Source organism: Aristolochia californica, unplaced genomic scaffold (assembly GCF_029961685.1).
Source record: "Aristolochia californica isolate CCGP_79_NKW_82.1479 unplaced genomic scaffold, dmAriCali1.0.hap1 SCAF_1, whole genome shotgun sequence".
Lineage (NCBI taxonomy): Eukaryota > Viridiplantae > Streptophyta > Magnoliopsida > Piperales > Aristolochiaceae > Aristolochia > Aristolochia californica.
Genome location: NW_027181770.1, coordinates 52,336,358 through 52,350,417, shown reverse-complemented (window position 1 = coordinate 52,350,417; position 14,060 = coordinate 52,336,358). Strand labels below are relative to the sequence as shown.

The 14,060-nt window shown below is 40.7% G+C and overlaps 1 protein-coding gene across 5 annotated transcripts in view; it reads right to left on the bottom strand.

Moving 5' to 3' along the window:
* LOC137950547 (helicase protein MOM1-like) overlaps nt 1-14,060 on the bottom strand; it is a 76,531-nt gene that overhangs the window by 26,169 nt on the left and 36,302 nt on the right. For all 5 annotated transcript variants that reach the window (XM_068797083.1, XM_068797093.1, XM_068797101.1 and 2 more), the window contains 2 exons: nt 13,525-13,671; nt 92-346 (listed from right to left, as the gene is read on the bottom strand). In XM_068797083.1, coding sequence (XP_068653184.1) covers nt 92-346; nt 13,525-13,671 — 402 coding nt within the window. The remainder of the gene's footprint in view (nt 1-91; nt 347-13,524; nt 13,672-14,060) is intronic.

Here is a 14,060-nt window from a genome sequence, read left to right as displayed (position 1 = left end):
TGGAAGTACTCTTGAGTACATGAGACAACTATAATCCATCGGATATTCCAAGGTTATGCCAAGTGCACAAGAAGTAGAACACACATGCTACCTCAATAATGACATCGGGGATAGTTAGAAGTATTTCAAACAGTACCCGACCACCCTCATCGTAAAACTCCAATGCTTGTATATTCTTCCTTATGCTTTCATCCCCATTATATACAACAACATTGAGAGATGGTGCCAAATGCATGAATTCAGATTCCCAATGAGGAAGAGCAGACAAGCTTGATATAACAAGAAATGGGTGTGATACATAAGACCGTAATGACAAGATGAACAAAATTGAAGTGGTAATTCTTCCCTGCAAACATGAGAACCATCAGTCGAGAAAGGTACTGAAGATGATATTTTATATTCAAGAACATTGAAACAACGAGACAATCAGTGACAGTCAGCAAAAAGGAAATATCAAACCTCTTCAAAATTAGACAAAAAAAGAAAAGAAAAAGGGGAAAGATATTAAGGGATAAAACTAAAAGAAAGACAGATCGCATCAGATCCATGAGTCAAGAACAAAGACAGGTCACATCAGATCTATGAGTTAAGTACTCAACACATTCAAGTTAAAAATTTAAAGAAACAAAGACAGAGGACATTCCCCTAACTTCAGTCCTCTTGAGGAGAAAAAGAGAGGAGAGAGAGAGAGAGAGAGAAAGGATAAAACCTACAAAACTGTCAAACAAGATGACAACATTTTGGATTTCACACAGTCAAACTTCAATTTGAACCTGTAGATGTACTAAACCTCTCAAGATATTTTGTTCATACCAATTTAATGTGCTTGTTTCTACACATTTGAACCCGTAGACATAATTATCTCTTAGGAACTTGGCCACATCATTTAAAGGTGTAGATTTTTAGTAGCTGAAAAGGGCCTCCCTAGTCTTTTAACTTTACATGAGGAAATAAAGGTAGTTGACCCTTTTATGGGCCTCACTAATTATCTTTCAAGGTTACCTATCAAAAGATTTCTAATTACAAGTCACCTATTTTTATTTTATTTTAAATGATGCTGATTTTTATTAAGACAAAAGCTCAAAAGAGTAATTTACAAAGGAGGGAAGCATTCCCAAACAATGAGAGATTGCTGGGAAGTTCCGAATTTTGCCAATTTATCAGCCAAATAGTTGGTTGATCTAGGAATGAGATTCCAATTACAATGAGTAGAAGATACAATGTCAACAATACTATCAGTGATGGGCCAGTGGCGCCAAGGGGGGAAGCTAAGCATCTTACTAATCCACTTCTAAAAAGTAAAAAAAAGGATGAATAATGAGAAAGGTGTCTCAAAGAAGACATATTGATTATCAATTGGATGATAAATAGTCAAGAAGGAACAATTAAAAAGAATGTGTTTCACTTAGAAACTGCTAATCCACATGAAAAACATGTCAGAAGCTTTTTCTAATTTATGAAAACTTGCAACATCTGTATAGTTCAAAAGATGTATATAAGTAAACAAGTGGATAATCTGCATGCCTATCGTGCTCATTTAGAAGCCTTTGCAAAAAATAAAAGCTTGTCCAGCCTGAGCTTAGTTCAGAGCAATCCAAATCCTTTTGATCCAAGCTGAGCTTTTCCTTCTTTTGTATTTTTTTTACGAGTTCTTTTGCAATTTTTTGAATTTTCTCCATTTCTTGCTTAGGAATTTTTTTGCTTTTTCCAGCTGCTCTCTTCAGCTAGTTTTTGAAATGTGTATCCCTTTCTCTATCGAATAAAATTTCTCACTGTCTTCAAAAAAACAAAAGACAATGAAAAACCTTGTGGTAACTTTATTTTTATCTTGTCCTAAACCTTTTCTTGAGACAGAAAAATCTCATACTTAAAGTCAATGATGCATTGTACAGTGCTTATTTCTATGAAAGTTTCAGAATCCACTCAGCCTACTTCCAAAAATTCAAAATGATATGCTTCTACACTATCCGACCTCCGTTTGCTACAAGATTGACGTCATCCATCGGCGTTTTCTCTAGAGAAGATCAGAGGACACCTTTAGGTATCATTTGGTGAGTTGGAAGAATATTTGCATGCCCCGCAATCGGGTTGGTTTAGGCATCCGGCCTACAAGGAGATGGACAATGCCCTTATGCTCAAATGGATTTGGAACTTCAACGTCAAGCATAACGGCTTATGGAGAGATATGGTCAGGTTCTACGTTCAATTTTCAGGTGCCTGGTGGAGGGAGGGTGGTGTTACTCGCCTCATATCGCCGATATGGAAATCAATTCAAAAGTTCCACCCAGTATTCACAGATGCAACTTCTTTTCACACAGGCAATGGAAGAACCCTCATCTTTTGGTCGGATGAATGGTGCGGCCTCCACCCCCTCTCTGAGGACTCTCGGGGCTCTCTAGGGTGGCGAGAGACCTCTCTTGCTCAGTGGCTGATTCTTGGAGAGATCGCTCATGGAGTCTCACGTTTCGTCAGGGATTAAATGATAAGGAAACTTCTGTTCTTTGCTCTCTCCTCTCTAGACTCGGCAGCATTACTATTTGTGAGCATGCAGTTGATAAACTGACATAGAAGCCCAGCATTAATGGCCGATTCACAGTTGCATCCACCTACTCTCATATTAGAAAGCAAGATTACAACATGCATGAGGATAAGGTAAACCTAGCATGGAAGCTCTCAGTGCTTAGTAAAATCAAAATTTTCGTGTGGATGGCCATTAGGGAATAGATCCTCACCTCTGACAACCTCCATAAAAGAGGCTACATAGCCCCCGATCGTACTTGTCCCCTTTGTGGTGTGAGCGACGAGACAGTCCAACACTCTTACATTGTGATTTTTCTTGGCAAGTCTGGATGAAGATCTTTCAGAAGATTGGACTCCAAATGGGGCTACATCAAGACCTCTTTGGCACCTATGAGATGGTTATGGGGATCCGCCTTCCTAGGTTGGGCAAGCTAATTCTCTTCGCATGCCTTGCGCATGTCCCATGGTGCCTATAGCTCGAGCGATAACCGGGGATTCAACTCCAAGGCTAGCACCTCGGATAATATGACTTTTCTTCTTTCTCTTTGCTCTTTCTCCTTCTATCTCTCCTTGTTTCTCAAATTTTACATGGTATTAGAGCAATCAATCTAATTGTTGTGGTATTTTAAGCAAGAATCTTCTCCTGCTCAAGTCAACAAACTCTCCACGAAGAGGGATTTCACGAAATTGCTGCTAATTGAAAATAAATGTTAAGAGTTTTTTTCTTTTATTTGCATCATATTATAATCCTAGATTGATGGCTTCTACAGTCAATTGAATAGCTTTATGAAGTTTTTGTACCCTAGAGGGTTGTTTGTGTTCCCCCATCCCAATTTTGTGCTTGTGCAAGTCTTCCAGACTTGCATCCTGCATGCATCATCATCCTTAGGGCTGATGTCAAACCCTAATTGACCTCTTTTGAAGTTGTTTCTCTAAAATTATGGCATAGTTGACGTATATTCATATCAATTGTGATTCGGTACCCTAGTTTTATGTGCTTTGTGGAGCCCACTTCATTTGAGCATGCTTCTATGGCGCTCCATTAGTGCTCTTTTTATGCTAGTTGACTTGGTAGTATATTCCAACATCTGTTTGTGAAAATTTTGATGGTTGTCGTTAGTGAATGATAGCTGATTCAGGAGAAGTTATTACACTAGCCAAAGTTCTGAGAATGTTAATTGTAAGGATACCATTGAGATCACCACAGAGAGATTAAATGGACAATTATTTGGTTGGTCCAAATCTGTCAAGATTTATTTGAAGACTAAGAGAAGTCAAGGTACTTGAGGTATGATCCACATAACCCAATAACTAATGACCGGGAGGCAGAGGATAGTCAAGTCATGACTTGGCTCCTAAATAGCATGGAGTCAAATTTCAAGAAACAGGTAAAGAATTATGAGACCTCCAAAGAAATTTGGAAGTCACTAGAGGCTATGTATAATTACGAGAGCAAATAATTTAAATTCTACTAAGTTGTATTGGAGATTTTTTGGATTAAAGAGGAAAGATCGTTCAATGAGCTGCAGAGTATTTTACAGGATATTGAGAGATTTTTTTATGGAATCTATTTATAATATTCACACATTCCATACAAAAAAAGGATATTGAGAAATATCATCCCTTTACTGTTAAGGAACCTAAGGTTTGAGCACAGCATGGACAACTTCATGTAGCCAAATTCCTTTATGATTTGGGGTCAAAATATGCAGTTTGAGCCCAAATAGTTGTGAATGATACGATTCTTTCACTAAAAAAACCCTATAATCGAATATTGCATACAAAAGCAGCTATAGTTCCACAGGGCAGCAACGATCACAAGAGAACAGAATCTCCTACCCTCCATATCCAACCAATTCAGGATCCCACAAAGACACCTTGTAGACGTGGTTGAGGTGGTTGAGGACAGGGCAAAGATACATTTGAGTAAGGTCAAGGTCATAGTGATGGAAATGATGTCCACTGTGGGTGTACTAACCATTTTCATACAAATGTTGGGGCAAGTTTGGCAAGCTAGCTGGTCCACTGTGTTTCGGGACTCCTGCAGCAATCGACCCATGTCCTACTTCGGTCCCATGGGCTTCTTCGTCTCCACCTATGCTGAGCTCCAAGCCCTTCTCAATGGCCTCACCATTTCCAGGATCATCTCTCTGGCCCTCTTCACATCGAGAGAGACTTCACAGTGATTATTGGATGGTTATCCTCCCCCTCAACCCCGCCATGGTGACATTGGGATGTTTTTTATTCTATCATAGACATTATCTCCACATTACCTATATTTGATTCCATGTTCGCGGATCTGCTAATTCTGTGGCTGATGCCTTTGCTAAGCAAGGCGCCTCCCTCCAAACCCTTGTTGTAAGAGGTGTGCCTCCCTTTCAAGGTATGTAATTTTTTTCTTCAGTAATACATTCACACCTCTTCTCAAAAAAAAAAAAAAAAAAAAAGATGTGCCTCCCTAGTTTATTAGTTCGATCTCTTTGTTCAATAAATTATCAATTCTTCAAAAAAAAAAAAAAAAAAATTCAGGAAGCTAGCTTAGGCTTACTCAATTTTTGCTGAGTGAGGTCCTTCAATAGTGTAGTTGGCACTGTTCTTGGTTCACCTAATGAACTTCAACATTTGGTCCAACACAAGGAACAGTTGGATGCATCCTCTTCTTCCATGGCCCAAAATGTTTTCTCCACCACAATTACCATGGCATAGTCAGGTATGTCTACATGTGTCTACAGTCGCTTCATGGTTTATTGACTCTAGTGCGTTTACACATATCAGGTATGTCCAGGTATAATATTTTCATCCCTCAACCAGTCTTCTTCATTCAAACATGTTACTCTTGCCAATGGTTTTATCTCACCAGTGAGCAGAGTTTGGACAGTTCAGCCCACTCCATTCTTGTCAAATTTTGTTTTTTTTTTGTACCTAAAGTTTCCTATTAACTTATTATCAATAAGTCAACTTACTAATGTTACGATATCTTGGGATGTATATTAGATAGAATTTATGTTAATACTTGTTGTATAATTTGTGTTATGTGCATAGGGTAATTAGATAGGGCTTAATGGGCTGGGTGGCATTGTATTGGGCCCATGGGCCGTTATGTAATAATCCTCCTAAGACCTAAGTTTAAATAGAAAATGAAGGAGGGAAGGAAGGCACGAGATTCATTCCCGAAACCTCTTCATCTCCCTCGTCAAGAAACCAAAGAGAGTGAAGCTCTCTGTCTGGACTACGCTGTCAGTCCCTGGAGGTCATGGTGGTTCTGTCCACCACCATAAGAGTTGAGAGCTCTCTATTGGGTTGTGTCGTCACCCTCCGTCCGATGTGTTCCATCCCCGGGAAAACCAGAGTGTGAACTCTGGTCTTGGCTGATCCGTCAACCTTGGTTCACCGTCGTAGACCTCTTTTGTCATGGTATCAGAGCTTAGTGGTTCAGCTTAGTGGTCAAGCTATCTCCGTCCGAAGAGTTTCCGTCCGACGAGCTGCTGTCCGACGACTCAGAGTTCGGTTAGAGCTCTCAGGAGTGATCAGAAACCTCTGTCCGAGCTCAGAGGAGTGAGGCGACGGATTCTTGCCGGGAATGTGAATGGCCAGGTGGGTGTTTCACTCCAAGCTCGGCTGACATTATTTGCATAAGGTGGATGGGATGATATTATTTGCATCGGATGGTTTCTGAAAATTTCCGAAAGTGTGGGGACAGATCTGGAATTTCCGAAAGTGTGGGGGCAGATCTAGAATTTCTGAAAGTGTGGGGGCAGATCTGGAATTTCTGACATCGTGGGGGCAGATCTGGCATTTCTGAAAGCGTGGGAGCAGAACTGGAATTTTTTAAATTGCGGGGGTAGATCTGGAATTTTTGGCAGCCGTAGGGGTAAATCTGGAATTTTCAGCCGGGTGGTATTTCTGAAAATCTCAGCAAACTTTCGCTCTTATCATGTCAACGGACAAGTTAGATTTCTCTCCTATTCAGTTCACGGGTAAGAACTACAGTGCCTGGGCATTTCAGTTCCGGTTATTTGTGATGGGAAAAGATTTATGGGGTCATATTGATGGATGTGATCCGGCACATCGCGAAGCTGAAGCGTTGTCAAAATGGACCACCATGGATGCAAGAGTCATGATCTGGATACTTGGATCCATTGAGCTTCATCTAGTCCTTAATCTGAGGCCCTACAAAACTGCAGCGGATATGTGGAATTACCTCCACAAGGTTTATCATCAAAACAGCACGGCCCGGCGGTTTCAAGTCGAATATGAAATGACAAATTTCACGCAAGGAAGCCGTTCCATTGAAGAATATTTCTCGAGCTTTCAAAATCTATGGTCTTACTACACTGATATTGTTTATGAGAACGTCCCAGTTGCTGCTCTCTCTGCAATGCAAGCCATACACGAAACCAGTAAAAGGGATCAATTCTTGATGAAGCTCCATCCAGAATTTGAGATTGCTTGTTCACATCTGATGAATCGTCATCCAGTGCCGTCTCTGGATGCCTGTTTGAGTGAACTTCTTAGGGAGGAGCAGCACATTGCTATTCAGGCTGGCATGGAACATCGAGTCCAGGCTGATACCTTGGCTCTTGTGGCCTATGCAGCACAAGGAAAAAATAAGGGTCGGGACATGAATCCTGTTCAATGTTTCCACTGCAAGGCATATGGTCACTTTGCTCGGGAATGCCCCAAGAAGTCCTATAACTACTGCAAGAAGTCGGGTCATCTCGCAGCTTGCCCTACTCACACTGAAAAGAAGAAGAATACAGCTTATCAGGCCTCCACTGGTACTTCTAGTTCTGCAGCATTAACGACTGCCATCCTAGTTACTACAATTCATGTTCTTCCAACACTTGCAAGTTCGAACACACTCACCCTTGAAATGGTACAATAGATAATCATATCTGCTTTTTCAACTTTTGGTCTCTCAGGTAAGCAAAAAATCTCTACTCAACCATGGCATTTTGATTCCGGTGCTTCTAACCATATGACCAACAATGTAGTGTCTCTTTCTAACGTAAGAAAGTATGATCGAAACCTGCACATCAACATTGCTGATGGTAGTGTTGTTGGTGATCTCTCCCCCTCCTTAGCTGATGTCTGTGTCTCCTGACCTATCGACAAACCTTCTGTCTGCTGGTCAACTGGTTGATAAATATTGTAATGTTCAGTTCTCTGGCACTGGTTGTGTTGTGCAGGATCAAGCGTCGAAGAAGGTGATCGCGAAGGGCCTAAAGTGGGAAGGCTATTTCTACTTAAAGTCTTTCTATCCACCATTATTCCGCGCACTCCTGTACTTTCTTTTACATGTAATGTTGTTGGCTCTGGCACTAAGATGTGGCATAGACGTCTAGGCCACCCAAACTCGGATGTTCTTCATACAATGTTTAAATCTGGTTTATTAAGTAGTCAAGAATACACCTCTCTTGATACTTCTTTTGACTGTTCATGCAAACTTGGCAAAAGTAAAGTTTAATCGTTTCCTCATCATGCCTCCCACAGCATTGACCTTTTTCATAGTGATGTCTGGGGAATTGCCCTTGTTGTCTCGCATGCACAATATAAGTACTTTGTCACCTTTATTGATGATTTTAGTCGATTTACCTGGGTCAACTTCTTACAGGCTACATCTGAAGTTGTTGTTATCTTTAAGAGGTTTCTTGCGCTTCTTGAAACACAATTCTCTGCAGACATTAAAGTACTGAGCTCTGACTCTAGAGGCAAGTACATGTCTGCTGAATTCTAGGATTTCCTTCAAAGCAAAGGCATTATCTCTCAGCGTTCTTGTCCCTCGACACCACAACAAAATGGGGTTGCTAAGCAGAAAAATCGCCACCTTCTTGATATGGTCCGCACCCTTCTCCTTCAATCATCCGTTCCTCCCCGGTTTTGGTGTGAAACACTCTCTACCTCAGTTCATTTAATCAACCGCCTGCCCTCACCTACCTTCCATCATGTCTCTCCATTCGTTAAGTTATTTGGTTATTCTCCGTCATACACTGATCTTCGGACGTTCGGTTGTGTTTGTTTTGTGCATCTACCTGATCATGAACGACATAAACTTACAGGCCAATCAGTTATGTGTGCATTTCTTGGGTATGCCCTTTCTAAAAAAAATTATGTTTGCTATGATCACCAGGCGTGTCGAGTCTGTGTTTTTCGAAATGTGATCTTCTTTGAAAATCAATATTTCTTTTCATCTCAAGTTACACTACCATCTGCATCTCTACCTAGTCTGTCGAGCTTTGATGAGACTTGCCCCACTACATCGTTGTCCCCCTCCCTAATCCCGACCTGGCGCTTGCTCCTGATCATCCCTCTACTCTTGCCCGCCATCACTCTTCGCAAATCTACTCATCCCTCTCGCCCTCCTGATAGGCATGGTTTCCTCTCACATGTATCACTTGTGGCTACTTTATCTTTTATTTCCATTCCCTCTTGCTACAAACAGGCTATGGCACCTGAGTGTTGGCAAAAGGCAATGCAAACAGAACTACAAGTGCTAGAGGAGAATCACACTTGGGACATTGTAACTTGCCCCCCCTGCTATTTGGGGTTTTGGGAGTAAGTGGGTATTCTCTGTCAAACTGCGTGCAAATGGATCGGTACAAAGCCCGCCTTGAGGCCCTAGGGAACAAGCAGGAATATGGGATATATTATGAGGAAACATTTGCTCCAGTTGCAAAGATGACCACAGTCCGTACTATATTAGCCATTGTAGCCTCTCAGTCTTGGCCACTGCATCAAATGGATGTGAAGAATGTCTTTCTACATGGTGACCTACAGGAAGATGACTACATGAAGCTCCCCTCAGGTATGACTACCTCCTCTCCTAATAATGTCTGCAAGCTACGTCGTCTTCTATATGGGCTTAAGCAAGCCCCCCGGGCTTGGTTTGAGAAGTTTCGCGGCACGCTTATTCTCCACAAGTTTACACAAAGTTAGTATGATTCATCTCTCTTGTATCATAAGTCTGTTGCAGGTATGGTCATTCTCTTGGTTTATGTGGATGACATCATCATTACTGGCACTAACTCTAGCCTGATTACCAAGCTTTAACATGTGTTACATGCCACCTTTCATATGAAGGACTTAGACAGCTCACGTACTTCTTAGGGCTGGAGGTACATCACCGACCCAACGGTATTTTCTTAATCCAGCATAAGTATATTCAAGATCTTATTACTCTAGCTGGGTTGGAGGACACATCTTCAGTTACTACCCCAATGGAGGTTAATGTCAAATATAGGAAAGATGAAGGGACTCTTCTTGATGATCTTACTATCTATCGACGACTAGTAGAGAGTCTCATATACTTGACCACTACTCACTCGGACATCTCCTATGCTGTTCATCAGGTCAATAAGTTTATGTCATCTCCTAGACACCTTCATCTTGCGGCAGTTTGGTGCATCATCCGCTATCTACACAGTTCTCCTACTCGTGGATTATTCTTTCCTACAGGCTCCGCGCTACGACTGGTTGCTTACAGTGATGCTGATTGGGTAGGGTGCCCCGATACTCGTCGCTCTACTTCAGGTTGGTGTATGTTTTTAGGGGATGCATTGATTTCTTGGAAATGTAAGAAATAGGACCGGGTGTCCAAGTCATCCATCAAGGACGAGTATCGAGTCATGTCTACTGCGTGTTCTGAAGTTATTTGGCTTCGCGGTCTTCCTGCTGAGCTCCAGTTTCCTCAGACCTCACCTACACTACTTCATGCGGATAATACGAGTGCTATTCAGATTGCGGCCAACCCTGTTTTCCATGAGCGCACCAAACACATTGAGGTTGACTGTCACTCTATCCGCCAACACTTTTGAGTGCCGGGTAATATCTCTTCCGTACATTTCTTCGGATCTTCAAGTGGTCGATGTCTTCACCAAAGCATTGTCTCAACAACAGCATAATTTTCTGGTTGGCAAATTGTTGTTGGTTGACTCACTAGCATCAATTTGAGGGGGAATGTTACGATATCTTGGGATGTATATTAGATAGAATTTATGTTAATACTTGTTGTATAATTTGTGTTATGTACATAGGGTAATTAGATAGGGCTTAATGGGCTAGGTGGCATTGTATTGGGCCCATGGGCCGTTATGTAATAATCCTCCCAAGACCTAGGTTTAAATAGAAAATGAAGGAGGGAAGGAAGGCACGAGATTCATTCCCAAAACCTCTTCGTCTCCCTCGCCGAGAAACCAGAGAGCGTGAAGCTCTCTGTCTGAACTGTGCCGTCAGTCCCTAGAGGTTGTGGTGGTTCCGTCCACCGCCATAAGAGTTGAGAGCTCTCTGTTGGGTTGTGCCGTCAACCTCCATCCTCGGGAAAACCAGAGCGTGAACTCTGGTCTTGGCTGATCCGTCAACCTTAGTTCACCGTCGTAGACCTCTTTTGTCAACTACATCATTACAATGTTCAATAATGTTTTATCTTTATTATGTCTTTCAAGACCTACAAACATGGAGGACAATCGGTGGGAGGCGTGAGAAAGAGGGCCTCTATCAATTTGAAGGTTCAATACAGCCATCTTCTTTAGTGTTCAATGCAATTGTTTCTCCTTTCCAATAGCACTTGTGGCTAGGATATCTCTCTCTAGCTAAATTATTTCAATTATTTCCAAATCTACCTTCTACTTTGCCCTTTTCAGTATGAATCTTGTCAACTCAGGAAACACCATAGAGCATCTTTTCCACCCAATACAAGTCATAGTAATAACTTATTTGAAATTGTTTATTCATATGTATGGGATTCATGTCAAGTACCCATTATATTTGACTTCCAGTTCTTTATTTTGTTTATTGATGACGATAGTTGGACTACTTAGGTGTACCTCCTATAGGAGAAACCCAAGGTTTTTAATATATTCTTGAATTTTTATAGTGAAATAAAGAATCAATTTGATGCTTCATTCTGTATCTATACTGATAATGGGTTTGAATTCATGAATCATAAATTTCATACATTTTTTAGTGTAAATGGCATTGTATATTAGTGGTAAGATCCCTTCACAAATCTGCAAGCCTACAATAGAATTGTTTCCTCTTTGTCCTCATGTGTTTGGATTTGTATATTATGTCCATATACATGGTCAATCTTCTGATAAACTATCTCCTCTATCAGTCAAATGTAGTACAATTGTACAAGTGGTACTAGCATATTTCTAGCATTGTACAAGTGGTATAAGAAAAACCTGTGTCCGTAAATGATACATTTTTTTAAGATGCCCCATATTTTTCACAATCTAGTGAGTCTGCTACTTCTCCTACCCGAAGTAGATGGTTGCGTACCTCAACCTACGGAGTATGTTTCTAGCATTGTGTCAGTTGTTGATCCGCCAACTCCAAAGGCATTGCAGGTCTATAGACAACGAAAACCTTCCAAAGCCATCACATAGAGACCCTCTCCTCTACCCGCACCTATGCCTTCCTCATCTGCTAATCCAAATGTAAATGATTTTTCGTAACAGTGTTCACACTTGTACTCAATGTGAAACACGATATACTATTTCCAAGTTTGTTTGATTTTGATTCATTGTCTAGTTCCTTAAAACACTTTGCATTATCCTTGTCTTTCAGTTCTATTCCTTCCACCCTACGGGAAGCCTTGTCTTCTCCTCCTTGGAAACAAGCCAAAGACATAGAGACAGAAGCTTTAATTAATAAGGAAACACACAAATTATTTTGACGGTTCTACAAAGAGATAAAAAGCCCAACTTGTTGCCAAGGGTACACGCAAACCTCTGGGGTCAATGTCTTGAGACTTTTTCACCAGTTACACGCCCATCATCACTTTGAATATTGATTTTTGTAGTTGCTAACAAGGATTAGTCATTGTTCAATTTGGATCTTAAAAAAAAAAATTGTATGGTGTGTCAAACGCCTAGCCAATACAACCTAAAAGACCGGTCTGTTAAGTGCGGAAAGCAAAGTACCTAACCTAGGTGGACCAGGAATGGACGGAACCTAACCCAGGTGGACCGGAACTACCTAACTCTAACACCCACCGTTCCCATTCTCTATCGCTTCCACCAGGATTCGAACGCGGAACGTGGTGCCCAGCTCTGAAACCATCTCAAACGCCTAGCCAATACAACCCAAAAGACCGGTCTGTTAAGTGCGGAAAGCCAAGTACCTAACCCAGGTGGACCGGAACCACCTAGCTCTGACATGGGGACCTAGCAGAGGAGGTTATATAGAGCTACCTCTTGGGTTACTAGTATATCCCAACGTCAACACATTGTAATTTGTGCATGACTGTGCCAGAATTACTTGATTATATATAATGAAAGAACATTTTAGCTCTATTTAGTAAAAGAAGATTGGGGTTATATTTAATGAAGAACATTGTGGATCATTTCCACTTTCACTTCCTTTTGTACAGCAGAATAAATCGGCATAACATGTACATTACAATCTTTCAATTAGAGTAATAGTTCTCTGCCTTGTTCTATTTCTTTTCTGCAGACCAGCATTTTTCATCAAACCTGTTGGTGCTGATACACCACAACAGAAATGGTGTGGCTGTGAAATACAAATAGCCTTTTTTAGTAACAGCAAGAATCAATGCAAAAAGAAATAGCAATACCAATGGGGGCCCTTCAAGGACACAGAGAAAGAGAGAGAGAGAGAGACTTAATTAACAGCCACTAAAACCTCAAATTTTTTTATCCTCTGCTGCCCAAAATACTTAAATCATTACCATACCTAAATTTTGTAATTAAAAAGCCATGTAATGAAAGAGGAAAACCCAATAACTAAATTGAAGTTAAAGGGGAATCACAAATTCATCAAGTAAATTAATTCAGAGAAGAAAGATCTTACATTTTCTATTCATCCAAGCTGTATCAAACCAGAAAACCCTACTCAAACCTAAACCTGCAATCAGGTCAAGGCCCACACTACTTACGAGGCTCAAGTTGAGGTTTAGTTCTACTGCAACCAACTTGGCTCAATGGCATAAGAGATAAAAAAAAGCTGTCAAATATCAAATAGCACTATCACAGAAACATCTACCTGTTCATCAATGACCACAGCATTTTGGCCTTTGTGCCAATTTTCACGAAGTATGTTTACAGAACTTAGATGATGATCGAGTCCGGATAGCCCAACAACAGGCAACTTTGACAGCTTAGTCAAAGAAGCATCTTTACCCCGCATTAACTGCAATATTTCATCACCAAATGTGAAATAAAGTCAAATTCACACTCTAGATTCCCTATTTGACTAGGTTGTATCTATACAGATGAAAACTAAAATCACATAACCATATTTTTCCATCCACTGTCGCTAAAAAAATACATATATGTGGACAACAATATGCCATCAGCAGCATCACAAAGGCTAGATCATGTATGGTCAAACACTTTACTGAAAAACATGGCATCTCCACACAAAAACAAGTTACTAGATAGAAGCAAAACATAGACCCAACAAAAGAAAATAAAAAACAACTGAATAAGGGCTGTCAACAAAATTATAGATAGAGACTTGAACAGTAAATCAATGGTTTCATGAGGGGGGGTTTCCAAGATACAGGTCTCTTGAATTTT